The sequence below is a fragment of the Echiichthys vipera genome, assembly GCF_963691815.1.
Source record: "Echiichthys vipera genome assembly, chromosome: 1".
Lineage (NCBI taxonomy): Eukaryota > Metazoa > Chordata > Actinopteri > Perciformes > Trachinidae > Echiichthys > Echiichthys vipera.
The window spans coordinates 12,160,123-12,181,941 of NC_139826.1; the positions used below are offsets into that span (position 1 = coordinate 12,160,123).

At 41.1% G+C, this 21,819-nt stretch overlaps 1 protein-coding gene across 1 annotated transcript in view; it reads left to right on the forward strand.

Annotated features, from left to right (window-relative positions):
- The window catches only part of LOC310956286 (synaptosomal-associated protein 25-A-like), a 49,835-nt gene that overhangs the window by 3,662 nt on the left and 24,354 nt on the right, over positions 1–21,819 (forward strand). The window contains exons 2-3 of the mRNA XM_083926469.1: positions 19,203–19,309; positions 20,664–20,705. Of these exons, the coding sequence (XP_083782595.1) occupies positions 19,238–19,309; positions 20,664–20,705 (114 nt within the window). The 5' untranslated portion in view covers positions 19,203–19,237. The remainder of the gene's footprint in view (positions 1–19,202; positions 19,310–20,663; positions 20,706–21,819) is intronic.

The window sequence follows — 21,819 nt, forward strand, 5'->3', positions numbered from 1 at the left end:
CCCATTTTCAGATTCATACTTGTGTTTGTGTTTTTTACATGTTTACATTCTTTAATTTTCAAAAAACACATTTTTCTCATACTGTCTGTCAGAATATCATTTTGAAACGCTCCATTTTAGCGCTGGTCTCATTAAGCCCCGCTCCTGAAAAAGCCCAGTCTGCTCTGATTGGTCAGCGTTTCTGGACCTTCTGCATCTAGGGGATCTCTGCACCATTTTGGAAGCCGGGGAATGACTATAACTTTCTACCTATATAGAACAGACCTTCACAGTGTCATCACCAAGGCCACGCCCCCCTTCTGGGGGATAGAAAACAGAGGATCCTATAGATATCAACGCAATTTGCAGTGTGTTTGGATCATAAGCTTTGTATGCATTTATTTCTTGTTGAACAAACTGTTTTTCTAGTTTTTTTTTGTTTTGCACCCTTACTTAACCTGAGCGTCCACGATACCTTAATAAACGAGGCTGACTGCTGTCGTGTCCCCACTCTTGTGAATGACTGCACAGCATCTGTCTGTCACTCAAGCTGGTTATCCATCAGTTCTAACTGTGCCCAGCATCATTTATCCATTTACCACACTTACAATGAATATTCACGTATCTGATGAGCCTCATATGTCGGTGTGAAAGTCTCTGTTAACCCGCTACAAAACAACTTTTCGGCATATTCCCGTTTCTCCCCATTGGCGATGACACACCCATGCTGGTCTGGTCTATATATTGTAGTTGTGACGTCACAACCGTACAGAAGTTCTGATGGATCGTTTAAAGACACAGTTTCTTTATTATCTCAAAACATGAAAATTTCACTTTTTGCAACATGGGACCTTTAAGTGGTTGCATAGCAGAGGGAAATTAAGTAGGTAAATGTGTATTGGAGTGTCTGGCTGCAGCTGGTGAGGTATTATACTCTGTCAGAAGCTTTGAAAGACAACAATTTCGGAGGAGGGTTGGAGTGTTATATAACTTGATTCATTCGAGAAAGGCTGATTTTTGTGTGTTCAGGCTGCAGGTAAAACAGGTGTTTTTCTCTGTACATGAATATGAACACAGGGTGCACAGATAATCGGTTTCCTGCTGAGAGAAGGTTTCCTGCCTCGAATGTCAAAACTCTGCTCCCCCTCTCAACTCCCCTGCACCCATCACTCATCAATCCATCACCCTGCCCACAGAATGGTGAGAAATGATCACCAGCCTCCTGCTACATCTGTGGAAAACACACACATATACACAGAAACAGTAACACACATTTCCTCTTGTCCCTTTCACAGTCACACAGTGTAATTAATTCCCCTCGTTATTTATTCATCTTCTTTTTGCACTCCCCTTGCTGAATTTCAATGTAATCTGCTACAAAAGTGCCAGATGGTGGAAAATCAGTAATATCCAAGAATGCACTGTGATCACAATCTTCTTTTTCAGTGCGTGTTGCTCACTTATTAGGTTTCAGCAATAAAGGGAGCAGGGAGATCGCATTTTGGGTCCGTGCTCGGAAACTGCTTCCTTTCTGACCACGTGGGGTTTTTCTTTACACATTAGTTTGGGAGCTGCACTCTTAAAACCTGTTAATACACATCATTCATCAGTATGTTTTTAGAAGCCCTGCAGGATGTTTTGGGCTCACCCACACAGTGTATTTTTAGACTTAAACCATTTGTGCTACTTACAGAGGTGTGGACTCGAGTCACACGACTTTAGGCTTGACTTCACAAAAACAAAAGAGCATTGCAGCTGACTTTAATACAGAAGACTTTAGACTTTTGACTTGATATTCTTCCCAAGCGTGAAGATTAAAGATGGTGTTGGTGTGCAGCTCATCCATTCTCCATTTTCCATCACGTTGCATGAGCCTGATGGAAAGTTACTGTTTGGCAGTGCAGACTAGAAGACAAATTCTTATTAAAGATTTGAAACACAGAATGTAGGAATTCAATTTGCCATAACCAAGACTTTAGACTTTCTTGTGATTTGCTAAACAATGAGGTTTTCTGATTTTCTAGAAACTTACTGTAAAGTCAATAGTTGCGCTGTATTTTTATTGCAAGCAAATCAGTCAATCAATCATCAGCTTTTTTTAAAGGCGGGGGTCTTAAAGAGACAGGCGCTAAAACAGAGTGTTTCAGACAGAATAGTGTCACAGGTATATAAGCCAGCGTGAGGAAAATAAAGCATGTAAACCTGTTCTAGTGGAAACACAAAATACAAGTATGAACCTGAAAAAGAGCATACTATGCCTCCTTTAAAAGGAGCGGCGTAAACATACTTTCTTGAATCAGAATCAGGATCAGAAATACTTTAATAATCCCCGGGGGTAAAATATTTAAAGTAAGTTTGTAAGAAGTAAGAGAGGTTTTTTTAAATATTATTTTTTCACGTGCTTGGCATTTGTGCGTGTGTGTGTGTGTTGTGTATACGTTAACGGTATTGTCTGTATTTCTGCATAATTATGCACTATCACGCCAGCAATAAGCAATTATTTGTACATGTCTTTCTTCATCTTGCATTTCATATGAATGTATGTGTATACCTACACTGCACTGTATGCACCTGTCAGCACTTTGTATGTATGAGTGTATAAATGAGCACCATGCAAAGAGTAGCATGTTGACAGGTGTCCGTTCGAATGTGCGCAGGAGAGAAGAAACGCTGGAAAGGAGGGGGTGGAGAGTGTGTGTTTGTGTGTGTACAGTATGTGTGTGTGCACTCTATAGGTTTTGTGCATGTAAGTGGGGGCAGAAAGTGAGAGAGGCTATGGAAGTGAAAGAAAAGGGAAGGCATGTATGAGGGAGGGGAAAGTAAAGGAGAGGGAGAGTGGTCCATGTGTTATGTAAGTGTTGAGGCATCTCTGTATGTGTGTATGTGTGTGTGTGTGTGTGTGTGTGTGTGTGTGTGTGTATCCTGTAGGCCTACAGATTAATCCAGTGGGTTTTATCCTCAGTGAATGGGACAGTGGGGCTTTGCAGTGATTATCCCTGCAGGCCGCAGATGATTGCTTTGCATCTCCTGTATGTCCCACACCGCCGTGTTTCCCTGCCTGCGTATCTGTGCGTTCGCATCATTCGGTCTCTTTAATTGTGAACATGTTGACAGATCATAACATTTATAGATGTCTGTAGGTGGCTGCAGATGCCAGATGCATCACTTATGAATTATCTACTGTAATTATCCCTCTGATAGCTCAAAACGGTTTCTAAAACCATATATATGTTGATTGTCTTCCTTTCTGACTGACCACTCCACCTTCTTCCCGCCTGTCCATTTCTCTTCTTAATCTGCCCGTCTCAATCCCGCCTGTCATAGCTTTCTGTCGGTCCGTCCTCCTCTGGATTATATAACGAGGAAATGTCAGCAACGCAATCTGCTCCATCATCCCTGTTCAGCTGAAACAAAACAGAAATAGCTGAATGCTGGGCACCATTTTTCATTTAGGTCTCGTAATCTTCCGACTTCCGTGTTAAAAATCTTAAATGGTGCATTTTTACACTTGCTGCCAGGCGGTTAGGTTGTAACTTTGTTCCTCTTTGCTCGAGTCGCTTAGTGGCAGCTGCATGCAGTTTGTCTGAAAATCATACAGGAAAGTTTAGCCAGAAAATGATTCCTGAAGGTTGGGACTATGTGTGCAAAGTTTTGGCGAATCACATGGAAGTGTTTTTGGGAGACTAACAACTAAGATGTACATTTTTTTGCTGTTTTATTGTATAATAACATGCTCAGGCATTTGTTCTCCCGATTCCCTCAGTGATTTTCCACGGCAGATTTCCCTCTGTGTGTCCTTCCTGTCTCTCCATAGGGAACGTTTTAATTCGTTGGGGCCATATTGCCACTGCAGGCGTTACTGTGGGCAGAAAACCAGCACTGTTGGAGCTTTTCTACCTTGTCTCATTCACATTGAGCCACTGTGGTCAACCTGGGTGGAAATCCGGAGACTCGATTATTAAGTTGTTCTCTAAACATCTGAAATCAGTTTTTTGAACCTGAAAGTGGACGGGATCCTTGTTTAACTTTTTAATGTGTCACTGAATATTAGGAAGTGAATATCAGATAATGAAATGACTCGCAGCCCTGGCTCGAGTACATTTTGTTCACAGCTTGGATTTTTACATAAAAATCTCCTCAATGTGGTGGTGATTCAAAGTTAAATCCATCTGATACTATAACATAAAAAGAATGCTGCACTTGCAACTACAATAGACGTCAGTTATCTTCGGATTAGCCTTTTTTGAAGTTGTTTTAATACTGGTCTTGTAGTGTGCACATTGTGACTGATTGCATCTACTGAGATCATACTGAGATCATAATATTGGCCTTATCTTTTTTACTGACTGGTTTTGAAGTTAAATGTGATAAAGAATGTGCAAATTGTGTTTTTATGCAACCACAATTGTTCTTTAATGCATCTAGGACCATGACTGGTCACAGTGAAATAAAACAACTGTAGGCCTTTAATGTTATGTCAGTACAGATCCAACAGAGGGTTCCTGCCCTCATAAAGTTTAAATTTGACATGTGCAGGGAGACTTTTATTATTAAAATTGTCTGTTAGACTGGTAAAGCTTCTCAGTGCACTTGCGTACGTGATGTACGTGTTTGTGTGTGTGTGTGTGTGTGTGTGTGTGTGTGTGTATGTGTGTTGGTTCATGTATAGTATATTAGCAGTCAGGCATGAAGTGGTGGGTGTTCTGTCTGAATAGCTTAGCCCTCAGGCTCCCATCATGCTCTCTGGCCCGGTCACGTCTTGGCATATGTGTTTTCTGCTTATAGGGCAGCATGGAGGTACAGTGTGTGTGCACTGGTGGTTTGTGTGTGTGACTGTGTCTGCTTGTAATGGTGAAATATACTGTTTTACTGAATTAATATTTTCTTTTGGCAATAGACTACTAAGAAATTATATTACAGAGGTGTAAATCAAACCAACATGCAACCTAGAAATTACATTTAACCACAGATACAACGCAGGAAAAAGAAACTTTGCCCCTGAACATAATCCAGGCAGTAATTACGTTTCTCAACACAATGTTATCGAGAAAACGTCATCTCTGGGAGACAGAATTGAAATGAAATGTGGTCGCCGTGTGAATGAAGCAATGTGTTCTCATCAACAGGTTAATATTATATCTTACAAAATATGACCACGACGATTAAGGCAACTCTGCTTGATCTTGGCCAGAAAGGTTAAAGTCGACTGACAGACTGACATGTGAGCGCGTTTATGTGTGTGTTTACATGTGTGTAGGTAATTGAAGGGTATCAGTCTCTCCATCTTAACTGGAGCCTCACTGATGCCAGGATACGTGTTTGTAAGAGGAGGATCTGCAGTGTTACACAACTGCTTGTGTGTGTGTGTGTGTGTGTGTGTGTGTGTGTGTGTGTGTGTAATCTATTTAAGTATATTGACTGCTTCAAAAAGCAGAAAGAAATCAGACCAGGGCAGTGCAGGATAGATTACAACCTTCAGCATATGTAAACAGTGTACAGTACACTGAGACTATTTCAGAATGTTGTTGTTTCCCTCATTTCATTGTGCCCAAATATCATCTATAGTCTATAAGGCAGGCAAATCAATGTATGTAGTGTTGATAATGTGCTGATGTTTGTGGTTCTCAGTTGTGTCGAGGACTTGGACCCTGGTATACTTGCTCGCAGGTCTATGACCAGGACATCAGTTTTAGTGAGGACTGATTCATAGTCCAGATGAAATCATCTCAGTGGTAACATGGACTTAAAGTATTTCATGTAGTAGGCATTTTCACACTAAAATATATGATGCTAAAGAATATTAGGTTGAGCACAAAGAAAACCTACAAATCCAAAGGTTTTGTGTGGATGTGATTAACTCCTGTGCCTCAGATCCACGTGTACACAGTTATTTGAATCACAGACAGACTGGATGGATGACGGTTCACATTAATACAGGTATATTAGATCAACTGTGAAACTGCCATCTGCAGTGGACGTATGCATCTTTGGAACCATTTAGCCTAATTTCTATGTTTTCTTTTTAAGATGGACTCCTGGACTTCTGTTAAACCAAATTGGGATAAATAAGTCATGTAATCTGGCATACCTGAGACACCTGCTGCAATAATAATAGAGAGCTGGGTAGGATAGAAAATAGAAAAACCCAAGACCACATACTGCACGCACACATGTACAAGCGAGACCAGCCACATGTTCACACATGCACCTGCAAACAACACACACACACACACACACACACACACACACACACACACACACACACACACACACACACACACACACACACACACACACACACACACACACACACACACACACACACACACACACACACACACACACACACACACACACACACCCTGCTGTTGCATTAATAAATTAATAATGTTGACCTGGCTTTATCCAGTAAATAATGAAACATGGTTCTGCTTTGATGTAGTTACATGTTGGACCCTCCGTCACTCACACACCTACACACAGACACACACCCATGTCTGCCCTGCTTAAGTTCTCCCTCTTGTCCTTGACAACACACACACACACACACACACACACACACACACACACACACACACACACACACACACACACAATGGACAGAAGGGGAGAAAGTAGGATGGTGGCTTGTCTGTGTTATAATTAAAGAGATTATTATAAAGTCATTATAATAAAGTCTTAAACTGTAGTCTGGTTGACCTACTGTTGTACACATTTTCAAGAGGAAAGATAGGAGTGATGGAAGACGGGAGGTCAAGTCTGGTGCAAATAGAGGAGGGACAGAGGGAATAAGAAGATGCTTAATGTTCCTCCAAGATAATTCTGCCCTGTCTTCATTTAAAATCATTTAAGTGTAACTTCACCCTGAGGTCTGAATAATTTTGAGAGTGGCTGCCCAACTCAGATTAGAGGCCATTACCATTTTTAAATTTGATGACAAAGGGACATCCTCACGACTCAACCCCACCGTTGGACTTGCAAGGTTAGGGCTGCTTTAAAACAGTAGCTGGCTTGTGGAGCAGTTTTTAACCCATGAAATGCCTATTTTTATACATTTGTTGGGAAATGTCAATATTAAAACCAGCGTTGATGCGTTTTATTACAGTACAGCCTTATCATTTAGTTTACAGCTCAAAAATCAGGTTAACATGTGCACTACCTTCAGTGTATTTGTGTAACACTGCTGAGGTAAAATGTGCAAAGATAAGACAAAGAAATGTCACTGTCTTTGAAATCCTTTCAGCTTACTTCTTCCTGTAGGGTTAAATTGTTTAAATTGTCCAGAAACCCACCGGCTGCCCTGGGTTTACTTTTGTGCGGTTCAATTCTGCACAACCAGCTTTGCACGCAATTATACAAAGAAAAGAACAGAAATAGCAATGCTAATTTTCAGTCACACCATCTCATTTGCCACCGCCTCTCCAAGTAATCCGCAAAAGCAAATGCATGAAAGAGAGAGAATAGTGCACCAGATATCCTAAAAATCCTCCCAGATTTAGGTTAGTTCTTCTATAAACCCGTGAGAACAAATACAGCTGAACAACTGACAAGCTGACCTGGTTTCCCTGTGAATTTCTGTGCAACCGTAGTGTCCTGATGTCCTATTTCCCTCTCAAACACTGTTTATCTCAACTGAACACGGTGCTTGATTGAGCGGTAGCAGTCTTTTCGGTTCAGAGTTGAGGCGGTTCATCACAACAGCCTGACAGCTCCCTTTTTTTATCCTGCATTTCTCCTGAATTGATAATGAATGCAGAAATTCTCCTATGCATTTAACCTTCATACAGGCTGCATTAAATCTACCTGCAGGAGTTTCATTAATCATTACAATGGAAATGTCCTGTAAAATAGGGGTGTGATGGAACATGAATGTCATGGTCAAGAGTCATGGTTTGGTGTGAGTTTTGTGTAGAACCCCATAGGAAGTGCTCTTTTGTGAGTCCTCTGTGTCTGCTTTTCTGCTCAGCGTCACAGGAAGGGAGTGGGAGATAATACGTTTTTATACTTGTTTCAATATGAGATAAGGTGTGTTTTACAACCTCAAACCCTCCTAGGGTAATTAAAACCCAGAACTTCAGGATGGAGGACCTCCTATCCTAAATCAACGTCAAATCTGACCGCAATTTGAACTGGAGGGTCGGTCTCTGTTTTGGAGACAGAGGGACTTTCAGTGATAAGGACGAAACAACAGGACTTCGTTTGAAAGTTTGAAAAACAGTTAAAGTTCGATGTTTCATCGCGACTGGCTGGTCAAAGACATTCTTGCAAGTGTGTAACAGTATATGCATCATGTGTATCTTGTTATGATTATGTTTAATGTGGTTTCAGAAGTGCAAAGCCTCTGTCTAATTCCTGAAATATTCTGTGTTAATACTTACCTTCACTCAGTATCTGTATCTGTTAAAACTGCCTGCCCAAAGATTGTGGTTAAATTGGATATCAGAAAGATTAATAACGGAAAATCAACCGGAGATAGTTTAATCTTCCCTGTTAGAATTCTGGAAAATAAAGCAGTTAATTCGCTCAGAACCAGAGGGCTGGGTTAGGCCAAGAGCCCCCCTTCTGACTTCCTGTTAGATAAGTCAACAAGAGACAGAGCTGTCTCACTTCACTCTACTTCAACTTCACTCTGTTTCTCTGTTTCTTCTCTCTCCTGCCCACTTCTGCCTGCTGCGTTTTTGTTTTTCTTTTGTTTCCTTTGTTCAAAAGTTTGCAAGAGACGTTACTTTATATTTTGTTTTCTTACTAAAGTATTTTCGTTTATTAATCTATTTTTATCACGCGACTTAATACGTTTTCTACGACACGTTTTTATCTTTTATAAGTATAGTAAAACCCCTCGTGCTGTCTTTGCCTTTTTGTCCGGCCGGCAAATTGCATCGAACTCGCGACACCAGTCCACCGAACCGGTCAGAACCTTTTTTCAACCAACAAACAACAGCCAGAGGCAAGCCACGTGCAGAGCTGCAGCCACCTGAAGAGCTGAATCCAAGCCGGGACGGGAGCAGACAAGCCCGAACCTTCGCAGCTGACCCAGTCTACAGACCAGAACTCAGGTCCGCCAAACAACGGGACTCGGAACTACGGAACCTGCATCGGTACTGTAAGACGCCAGGGCGACTGTAATATCAACGACAAAGTAAGGTTGGCCGTTTAATGCGCTCCTGGTTGAAAACTAGGTGATAATTAAATTCTGATCCGAGTTCTGCCGAGTTCTAATTAGAGCCAGTTTAAGTCCGCCAGTAATATTATAAACCAGCCCCGTAGGTATGAATCACTCTGCTCTTAAACTTTTTTTATAACCATATTTAACCCTTTTTCACTCCTCTAAATGAAATCCTAAATTTTAACGAGTCGAGTTATTCATATTTAATTCTGCTACTAATATATTCTAGCCATAATACACGTAGGCTTACCCTCCTACATCTGTATGCACAAGAAACCAATACATATTTCATACACACTCTTACACAACTCTCTCTGCCAGCAAATGATTTGATTAAGATTCTGACTTGGCGCGCCAAAATTTCAACATTCGTGCACAACTTGAACACACAATTAATTGTAGCACACAAACGCCGGGCTCTCAATGCGCGCTGCAATGTAAATTGGTCTAACTAACGGAACATTAATCCTCCATTTCACTGGCGATTTTGGCTCCTTATGTAGGGAAAGTCGGGGGGTCAGTGTGAACAACGTACCATGTATTCTGTGTGTGGCTGCATGCCCTGACCGTGACCCCTATACCGAAGCGGTTTGGTACGAATAACCATTACAGCCCAACTTTTAATTTCTCTCTCTCATTGTCATGACTTATCTTCAGTTTTCTCTTAAGTTTGGGACACAAACGTACAGAAATACTTTCTATGGTAGACGCTCTCTGTAAGGTTGGTTCGAGCAGACCATGTTTCAACTAAATGCCAGAGATGGCTCAATCAAGTCGAGTTAAGCCCAGCTCATTTCTCCACAAGATGTTACATTTGAAAATGTGCTCCACCGAAAGGTAGAGGACAAGTGAAATAGTTTCTAAGTACAAATACCGCCTTCCCAATAAGCGTCCTTCATTACTGACAGCTCGTCATACAACAGTGCTGTTTTCAACAGGGTGTCTAGTGTTTTCCAGGTTTTGAGCGTAGAATTTTCAGTGTGTATGCTTTAATAGGATTTTTCTTTGTTGCCTGAAATAGCTTGTTGTCGGATTCTTCCGTGATTGAGGCTGTGTAGCTGGGTGCTAATCATGTCAGCCTATGACAGAGCTAATCCTGTCCCCTTCTGTATTTTGCTCTGTTCTACTACACTCTATCCATACACATCACCATCAAATTTACCAAGTTCAAATGATCTCCACAATGTAAAAAGGTAGCCTGAAATGGGTTTGTAGGAAGGAATGGATGAGAATGGAGGAGAAGACAGACCAAAGAACAAAGAACATCCATGGAAACACATTCTGGACTTTTTAACCAACAAAAGAAATACAGAAAGAATGAAAGAGGAATGAAAGGAGTCCACATATTAGCTCACTGTTCAATGAGGCAGAGAGGGATTTTGTCCAAATATAAAACAATTTCCATGTTCCAGCGAATGGTAAATATGCTGCTGTGTTCAGGTTCTTTCTCTCCACACCCCTCATCCTGTTTCCACATCTCCCTTTAATAGCTTGGATTAATGCTATTAATACTTTTTTTTAATCAATAATTCATTTGTGCCCTTTTAATGTCTCCATTTAAGTTAATGTTCTCCTGTCATGCTTGAACCTGTTGCTAATTTTTGTGTGGAAAGCATTTGTTGTGGTGTTTTGCTCCGTACTTCCAGACATCTCTTGACAAATAATGTAATGCTTTTGTCGTCTGTCATGTCGTCATTCTCATGCTAACCACCTAGTCCATCTTCCTGTTGTTTCACTTTCTGTGAGCTAGAGGATTCGTCCTGGGATAGACCCACCTGACACCAGCTGGAACCTATTCAGCAAAGTGAATCACTGCTATGCTACATTAGTCAGCTACAGATGAGAATACTGGCTTTTTTACAGGTAAATTATATGAATTGTTGCTTGAATCTAATATTATTTACACGCCCATTCTGGTTCCTGGACACTGTACACATCCACAGACAGAGTGAGTGTGGAAAGCTTTAAGTGATACAAAGAGAGCATGAAAGGAGAGTTAGATAGATGAGTGAGTGTGCGGGAGAGAGGAGAGTGGAGAGCAAATCCTCTTTCCCTGCTGACTTTAATCTCTCCATGGGCTGAGCCCGGCAGTTCAGGCCGTACATACAGCACCCGTCAGTCAAGACGAGTGACGACCAGCAGGGCCGCAGGTGGGGGATGGGGACGGCCGGACCATGTGTTATGTCAGCACGACCGCAGCGTGTGTGTCTGTCTATGAAACATGTTAAGCATGTTAAAGAGGAAGTGACTTTCAGGATGGGATGGGGTGACAAAGGAGGAGGAGAGGGAAAAAAGAGAGATGGATTGTTAAAGTTACAGTGTGATGTGAAACATTCAAAAAGTTGATTGGAGATATGTATTTTTTTTTTAAAGTGCCACCAGCAAAACATGGTGATACAGACCTTTTGTGTTTGTGCCATTGGTAAATCTTTCAGCAACCACAGGTGGTAGCATCATATGAGCCTGTTTGTGATGCGCAAGCACAAGGGATGATCAAATATGAAGCAAGCTAGAATAATAGTGAGATACCCGAACTAAGTACAGTGTAGAGTGTGCTTGTGATCTAAATCAACAGGTTTCTCTAAGAATTTGTGTGAGAATAGTGCAGCTGAGAGGAGCTAGCTGAGCTAACATGAGCGAACTGTTGTTTTTTTCATTCTGTAACTCTGATACTCTGAACTTTTTAGCCACTCTAGGAATGTCAACAAAATGTCTTTTGGTAGGTCCACCCCATTGATCAAGACTGAACTATTTTAAACAGCTGGTTTGCCATGGAGGATTTTCAATTGCCATGGTATTTGGTACCATTTTCCCCCTCAGGATGAATTGCGCTTACTTTGGTGGCCCTAAACTTTTCATCTTTCATCAACAACTTTGTCAACATTTTAATTTGTCCAATACTTTAATCGTTCTGACCTCATTAGGAGATGTGTGGATCAGCTCTGACACCATCCAAATCGGTGTGCTATGCAAATCATCCACCCGCCACCTACCCAAGTTAATTATTTTCTCTGCTTTAGAGAGCTGCATCTGCATGGACATCTCACTCCCTGTAGGCTATGTTGCTTTTTAAATTATGTATCGTATTGATGCATGAGTGTTCTCTGTGCTATGGAGGGCAACGGGGGCGCTCTAGCCACGGAGCATGTTAACATTTGATAGTTATCACTAAACACAGAGTGCAAGTGAGGCTGAATGACATAAGTATTGCAAGTATGAGGACTAGGGATAAGCAGATTGCAGTTATGTCAAAATGTACATTTTTATGAACCCACCCACCTGGTCGACAGATTAACTGTCGTACCCTGCAACAATTATGTCATTCAGCCTCACCTGAATCCTGTGTTTAGTGATAACTATCAAATGTTTACATGCTAAACTAAGACAGGGATATACAATTTCTAAAATGATGTAGAACTTTAAGCCTTGATATCATTCAAATAGGCAAGTTATATAAAATGTCATCCCCTTGTATAGTTGTCATGAACGGGGACATTAGCTATTACCCTAACCCAGGGGTGTAAAACTGATCCAGTAAAGGACAGTTTTCATTCCAACCAAGCAAGAACACACCTGACTCGACTTACTCAATCACCTGAACTTTCTTCACACTGTTGATTTGTTGGACCAGGTGTGTTTTTGATTGGTTGGAATGAAAACCTGCAGCCACACAGCCCTTTACTGGATCAGTTTGACACCCATGCCCTAACCGAAAGAGACTTAACAGACTGGTTAAGAAGTCCAGCTCCATCTTAGATGCTCTTTTGATCTGGTGGAGGTGGTGGATAAAGGAGAATGATGACCAAGCTATCATCCCTGATTGACAACACGCATCACCCCATGCAGTACACTCTGACAGCACTGAGCAGCTTGTTCAGTGACCGGCTGCTTCACCTGCATCTGAAGGAGAGATACGGCACGTCCTTCCTTCCTGCTCCAGTCAGACTTCATAATCAACACTGCTCAAAGTAGTCTGTTCACACCAAAACTTACAATTCACTTGTGCAATATCAATGTTCACCTAACTATGGGATACCAACATGTCCTCCATGCTGTGTAGTCAACCTTCCAGTCTGTTTACATTTCCTATTCTGCTTTTTACTGTGTATATCTTCCAGGCTCTAAACATGTTTTTAACATGGGGCTCTATGGGGGATTGACTCGCTTTTTGAGCCAGCCACAAGTGGCCATTTGAAGAACTGCAGTTTTTGGCTTCTGTGTTGGCTTCATTTTTCGAAATGGGGGTTGCCGCTTGCATAGGGAGCATGGTAAACATTATACCTGCTAATCAGTTTGTTAGCATTGTCACTGTGAGCATGTTAGCATGCTGACTTTAGCAAGTTAAGCGTTGCATACTCAAAATGTGATTAAATTTAGTATATAGTATTGATTTGGGGACAAGCTTCAGGGACAAGTGGTGGGAACACACTAAATAGCATCACCAACAATATCAAAATAGATCTTGTGCACGCTAAATGCTTCATTGAAAATATGATACAATATATGATCAGAACATTTACAACATTTACATTTACAATGTGTACCTTAATTAAATAATTCTTGTATTGCTAATGGGTGAACGCAATATAATGTAACAAAATGCAACTTACAATCTTGGCTGCCTATAACAGCATATGGACTGACTTCTATGAAAAGGATGTGATGTTTATGCGCGGACATGGGTGCTTTGTCTATCTTCAGCTTCCGGACCAACAGTGTGTAACTAATATTAGCTTAGAAATGAACTCAACAATCTTACATCAACAAACGACCGGCAACCAGCATAACACAGAACAAACACATGGAATATTTTGTGATATTGTGGGTTTATCTGGCTGTTAGCTAACTTTAACTTGCTTGATAATGTGGATAAATGACTAGCTCACATAGTAAAATCAGGGCTCTGAAGTTTTGAAGAAAGGCAAGAGTGACATTCTTTATTGGTTGTTGTGTTAAATCTTACCTAGATTTGCTATTGCTATCTTCTGATTGGCTACTGTGTCGGCCTTTTTTTTTTGGTAAGTGCCAGATTTGTCTGAGATCTCCAGGGGAGACGCACTTGATTTCTGCCAGTTCCATAGTCAGTGTGTTTACATGCACATCAGTAACCCGAAAATGGCCTTACCCCGGTTGAGGGAACAATCGGATTGTTGAAGTTCCCCTCGTAAACATGAGCAGGGGTTAAATGGGAAAATGACGTAGTAACTCGACCTCCGGTACAGTAGGTGGCGCTCGGCAAACATTTAGCTGGCCTGAATACAGCTTTTTTTCTGGTTCCCCTTTGTCAAAATCACAAACAGCCGACTTTTAGACAAAATTATGACCAAAACGGGTCTTATTGGGAGTGATGTTAGTTGTCGTTGCGAAGTCCTCCCTTGGTTTAAAGGTAACGCTCTATTATTGTTGTTGTTTTTCCACGTTTTTTTCGGCACCGTTGCTTCCTGGTTTATTCTTTTTCCGGGTCAAAAGCCACTGCCAGGGAGTGGGGAGCATGCGTTGACAAGAATCCAGAATAATAGTCAGAGAACACTGTTTATATGCGCAAATAATTCGGCCAACTGAAGTAAAGAAAACCTTGATTTTACCCTCGGTACGGTGTTTACATGGTGTTTAAAAAAAACGGGGTATGCCATTTTGGTTTGTTGTCGTGTATGTCACTGTTTGGCCAAAGCTCAGGATGCTGGCTTACGCCTACGGAGTGTGAGAGTAAGAACAAGCAATGGGATGCTGACTGCAGTTCACCTAATGGCCACTAATGTCACATCATTAATTAACAAGGAATTTCTAAAAGTTACACAAAAAACCTTAAAGAACTTCACTACAAATTGAACTGTGTATGATTGTGTATGTGACAAATAAACAGGATTTGATTCATTTTCTAGAGTAAAATGAATTCAAATGAATTAAAAGATGAGTTAGAATGTTAAAAAATGTTGATATTGGGAGTTACAATGAAAGAGAAAGAGGGGTCACAGTCAACTTAAAACGAAATAAGAAGACAAAGCTGTGCTGTATGTGTGTGTCAACAGGAAGTGGCTTCACTGCAAAGAGATTAGCAATCGATGAGTGATCAATAACACTGTAGAACATTACACTGGGAAGATTGATGTAGTGAGGAGCAACAGAAAAAGAAAAGACAGATTATGTGACTAAATGTTAGTGACTGGGTGAGTTTCCACAGTATTTAGTTATATTCAGCGGAGTTATTATTGCTGGTGTTAAAGGTTTGCAAAGGTACTGTGACATGTTTGATTTTAGAACATGAAAAGCGCACATTCATCACTGAATCAATAATGTTGCCATTGACAACACAACCACGGGAACGCTGTCAACAAGTGGGCATGATTTGAGCATGGCAACAGATATGATCAGCCTTGGTTTGTTGCCATTTATAAACTTCACATCCATTTCCTAAAACAGAGAAGAAAGATATGATAATAAGCTGAATAAATCAACGCATTTCTCCAAACCAATTGAGGCTGTGCTCAGACAGCGTGTGCAGACTGATGAATGATTAAAGTTTCACCAATTTTTTCTCTTTTTTTCTCTTCCCACCTTTAACATGGTGATTTGTGTCCGGTGCGCCTGTGTTTTCCCATCTCATTTTCCCTATTTTATAACGTGAAGACTCGTCTCCTCTGTGTGATTTACCTGTAATCTAGTTGATATATGAACAGAAGCTTATTCTGCTGTTGCAACCATCGCAAGGAGCTCAGGATTACAGCATCATCCAAATGGCTGAAATGTAAAATGTCAACATAAATATTTTAAAGTGCAACTGCACAAGGCATAACACACACACACACACACACACATAAATATATATAGAGTGAGGGCATGAAAGAAGGAGTGAAGCACTTTGAAAAGGCTGTTTTTTCCCCCTCCATCTCTTTTCCCGGCATGTTCAATTATTAACCGTCCTGACTTCTCCGCCGGGATGGAGGCAGAGACAGACAGACAGACAGAAGGCGGGGCAGAACAAGGGGATACTTTATCAAACATCCAGCTCTGACTGACCTTGTGTCTATTTATCTCAGAGATGTTGTGGCAGGTACTGATTGATGGACACTTCGGGAGAAAGCAGAAAACTCACTTTTTAGGTCCTAATCTGCTGAATCACCAAAATTCCCAGATGTTTTTGTTGTTTTACCAGACTTTAACCGTGTCATAGGGAGGCTAAAAAAATCATTGATGTATTTAACACAAACTATACTATAAACTATAATTATTCTGTTTTTGTAGCACAAAATGTTCCACTTTTATCCAAAAAAAAACCCTGGGTTAGGAAATGTTATCTTGCCATAGCAAATGAATCAAACTGACAGCACCTGATTGAGTCCAAAAGTCAGCGGTCCCTTGGTCCCATTGCTGCACTGTATATTGCAGTAGATTAGATTACGTAAAGCTTTAATGATCCCAGAGTTGAAGGCTGCTGGGTGGTTAAATTTATATCAGCCACAAGCCACATTACAACAAAAACTCTTCAATATGATCTGTGCAATAGAAACAAAAATGCATTAGATACACAAATGAGATGTGATTGGACCGGATCAGATTATTTGCCCCATTAAAGGCTTAATTGTTTAGAGAAAGAAGGGCAAAGAGGGCTTCTTCATCCTGACCAGCAGCAGCAGCAGCAGCAGCAGCATGTAGCTGTGTCAGCCTGCAGAGTTACAGCCACATACATTTTTCATAGGCCGTACCTCCAGCCCTACTGTGTGTGGCTACATGAAATACTGTCTGACAGCATCAGAGGACCCATAATAGACCCTTGTCTCTGTCCTGATACTTTTTCTTCAAACTGTTTGAGTGATGGAGCTCCTCCCTCATTCATCTTGATTCACTGTTGATCCCTGAGGAGGACACTGAAGCAAGGTGGAGGTTTGGTCTCGGGTGTCTGTGGCAGCAATCGTTCTTCAATGGACATTGTGTTTTTGTGTGCACATGCACATGGTTGTTTGCGTGACTGGGGCTGTAAACAAAAGCAGAACCTATTTGCAAACAGGGTTTTTAAACGGTAAATTATGCATCAGTTGTGCTTATGAGGGAAGAATTGTGTCCTTTACTTTGGTTCAGTCAGAAACTCTGTGCCCTTTTGTGTCTCAAGTGTTGACGGTCTTTTTCTGTGTCGTTGACAATGGATATATGCCAGCTTTGAGCGCAGGAACTTGTTTAGGAAACCTTTTAAAGGAACTCGAAGAACTTTACTTGCATTGATTTGCAATTCCTGCCCCCCACAGAGTAGTTGTAGTTAGTGTGAAACGGTGCTTTCGTCAAGTGTTCACAGGGTTCAGAAAAGAGGTCATGTCTGGTATAAAAAGCTCTTCACTGTTTTGCTGAAGGACACTTTGACAGTAACTGCTGCTTAGAGCGATTGGAGCTTTGACCCTGCTGTTATAGAACATCCTCTTCAACCTTGAGATTAATCTGACAACAGATGGGGACATAAAGGGCCATGAATCGAAAAGACAATTAAGCAATATCTTACAAAACAGAGTGCTGTTGTGCTCTCCAGACTGTATTCAGCTCTGTCTTCTTAACAGACTCAATGTTAATGTTTATATTATATTTTGCTCTCCTCTAATTTGTCAGCTGATGAGACTGCGGTAACAACCCTGCCAAATGGTGGCTCACATTACCACAGTCGTAGAGGACACCTGGAGGTTTGCACTGAAGTATCCGGGTCTTCTTTTCTTCCCTTCATCCCCTTCTGACGATAATTCATAATTTAACTCAAATGTTATTTGTAGAAATATGTTCATTGTTGCTGTGTAAAGTTTGTAATGATCTAAGAAATACCGGCCTAGATAACGACCAATTGTCCAATCAAATTCCTGGTCGGAACTTGCTGTTGCATAGTAATAGTTATTTATTCATTTGTCATCACAGCAGTATATAACGTAGGATCAGAGTCGTGCTTTAGCCATGCGTGAAAAATCTAAACTCTCAGATCTGTTACTCAAACTGGACTTCCTGTTGAATTGTATTTATGTCCTACTGATGCCTGAAGCAACACACCTCTTCAAAGCAGCCCTCTGCGTGGATTTAAAGCAGGGCTGTTTTCAGTCAGACAGGTTCCTGGAAAACTTGTTACAGTTATCCTGGAAATATTCTATGTTGTCTTGGAAACTAAATTGTATTTTAGCCCTTCACTTAGATTGCCTACCTGTGTATTTTGTTTGAAACTCAACTTGCTGGTGGGATAAGTTGCACACTATGGCGCTTCAAATTGAGTTTACCAGACACGAAGTGGAACGCTCCGTTTTCATTTCAGCTCCCATGTCAGTCAATATGCGGTGTGAAACGAATTGCAACGTTTGCATCAAGTCAATCATTTCCGGAGCTGCAAGCAGGTTAAGTAAAGGGATGGGACTCGAGAACAGGTTCCATTTGAGAAAAGGTAAAAAATTGGAATCAGAAACACAATTAAATGCCTCTGAGCCTATCAATGACTCTTATCGATGCTGGCATGTTGCACATTGCAAAACAATGACATACGCTGCTGGAAACTTGCAACGAGAAGACATCAGCGCGGAGAGGAAGAAACAGTCCAAAGTATGGCTTCATTTCATGAAGATAATTTACGACAGTGCTGCTAATGTCTGTACAATTTAAAATAACGGGGGAAACACCAGCAATATACTGAAACATTTTCCCACTTTTTCCCAAAAAAAAGTGATCTGGAATCAAGAAGGGAATCAATAAAGAATATGCCCTGTAAGGGTATTGGTATCAATACAATCTTATCAATTCCCATCCCTAGTTGAATGTGTAAACACTAGGCCTACTGGTAAATTATATGGCTGTTTGTGAGCAAGTGCTGTCCTGTATTATCAAGGAAACTCCTGGGAATGTCCTGGAAAGGACCTGGAAAAAGATCTTTAAAAGAGTGAGAACGATGCCTGCTAATGCTCCAAAGTCGTCCAATCGTTTCACACTCCAGGTCACATGCTGTTGAAAGCAACATCTATCTCACAGCTTTATTTTGTAATGTTATTTGTCCACTAACCCTCCTTCTCCCCTCTCCCCTCTCTCTCTCTATTTCTCTCCCTCTCAGTCTTACTTGTCTGAGGTCAAAGTTCAACGGTCATCATGGCAGACGAATCCGACATGCGTAATGAGCTGGCAGACCTGCAGACACGCGCTGACCAGATAGCCGATGAGGTACAGTAGAACACACTTACACACTTGTGTACACCTGCATACACATGGTTACATTGACACACACACACACACACACACATACACATACACATACACACACACACACACACACACACACACACACACACACACACACACACACACACACACACACACACACACACACACACACACACACACACACACACACACACACACACACACACACACACACACACACACACACACACACAAATCTATTCTAATCTATTCTAATATTGAGCAAATATGAAACAATATGCGGTTAAGTCTACAATTCACAACTGGTGGTACAGTCCACTTATATCCCATTTGATCCTGTTTTACCTGCTTAAGTGACCAATACCAACATTTTATTGATGTCTGTTTTGTAATTATGCACCTTAATAACATCACATTTAACAAACCTTACCGTCATATCCTCACATATTTCTTGCTATATACAATTTATTGGCGAACCCAATTTTTATTGTGGAAATCAATTAAGTGGGTTGTGACTCAGGTGGTTTACACAACTAAAAACATGCCATTCAATTTCCATTACCTACTTGATGGAAAATGTATCTCACCTCTGGCGAAATACGGATCACAACAGAAAGCAGAAAGCAGAGTCTTTTTGGCTACGGTCTATGCCATGACAATAATTACTATTACTATAATTTGTTCTCATAAGGAGATAAATATATCTCTGAATCCTGCAGGCTGACAGACACAGCGACATTAATGTAACCCTCCCTTGTTTTAACAGATTGTCCTCACAGCCTCGTTCATCACGACTGCGCTTTTTTTGCTGGAAGGGAGAACTTTGCCCTTTTTAATGAGTTGAGAGGAGCTCAGAAAGAGCAGATAATTCTGTGCAGCGGAATAATAGAGCAGCTCAAATGGTCTTATTAAACATTCATGAGGAGATAATGCATGGCAAAGAGGCTCTGTGGATGTGATGGGAGGGACGGAGGGGAGAAATAAGGAGGGCAGGGATGGATGGGGATAACACAGGGGAGAGTGGAGGGGAGAGGATTAGAAATAAAAAGGTGTTTGGTTTAAAAAATGAAACTTGGCAAACAAAAGGTAGAAATCAGATAATTAACCCTGGGATCAGAGGAGAGGGATAATCAAAGCTAATTATATGAGTAGTCATTTGTCTGTTTACACATTTGAATATTAGCTTTTCTCCTACTGCTTTCACCTTTCATGTGTGTTTTTCTAAACACTTAATATTCCCTCTCAACACACAGTGATGTCTTTCTGGTCGTTGTTTCAGGTAATGTCCTGTACGTCTGTATTTACTCTCTTGTGGACTCTCAGCTAATCATTTGCCCTCTGTCTGTCCCTGCAGTCCCTGGAGAGCACTCGGCGTATGCTGTCTCTGGTTGAGGAGGTGAGTCCAATCATGACACAACAGAGAGGCAAAAGGCCTGACTGAAGGAGTGTTTATGCATTAACCTGTCTCATGCTCAGTAGTAAAGATTTGCTCTAATATATAGAGAGTTTCTTTCTCGGTATATGGTTTAACTTTGCCCCTCAACTTCATGTTGGAGGTCAGTTGTAGGTGACGTCGAGAAGGGAGCAGAGTTTGACTTTGATACACAGTCAGCTCATGGATCAGTTCACTTGGTATATTAAACTGTCACTCTGCATCTTCAACCTTGACACCATTTAAGAGGAAGGGCAGTCTCAGCTGAGTCCATAACAGATGGAATATTCAGATATTTTACAACAAATATTGTACTTTTATACTGATATAATTCAAGGGCAGCACTTGATGCTTTAGGAAACAGTTTCATGTGATGACCAAAGTAGTTGGGTCAGTTTATTTTAGTGAACATTAAAATTAACACTAAAATAAGCTTAGAGACCTGGTAAAGTCATCATTTAAAATATATTTTGATATGACGGTCACCAAATGCCAGATGACATTGAACCATGCTATGGATATTATATTTATCCATATTCATTATTTTCCCCAATGGACCTGAATTTTAGCGACACAGCAGGGCTTTGCGTGCATTGAACACTGAAGTGAGCGAGAGAAGTGCCAGGTGTCTGAGTGTGAACAACGAGCACAGAGACCATCTGTAGAAACTTAACAGTGTGTTAAACAGCCAGGTGTCTGGACTTGGTTTGTGTCGGGGGGATCTACACAGTCACTTTACAACCTAAAGTGATGCTCTGCAATTGGAGAAGAGATACGACAAAGATACTGCACAATCTGTTTCTTTTAGGGGGACCTCACTACTGGTGACGCTCTCCTTAAGACTAAGATGTCTAGGGAAGACAGGACCTATTTCCAAGCTGATTTAGCTGCTTTTTACAGGTAGATAATTGTCACAAGCTTGTTTTGGGCTTTCAGTTCCTGCTGCTGGCTTCAGAGACATGGCCCTGCTCTTACCCCTGGACAAGCCACCATGTCTTAATGAGACAAAGCCCTGGGGGACAGAGCGAGACCCGAAGCTGACCTAAAGAGTGGCCTGCTCAACAGACAAGCCTTTTCA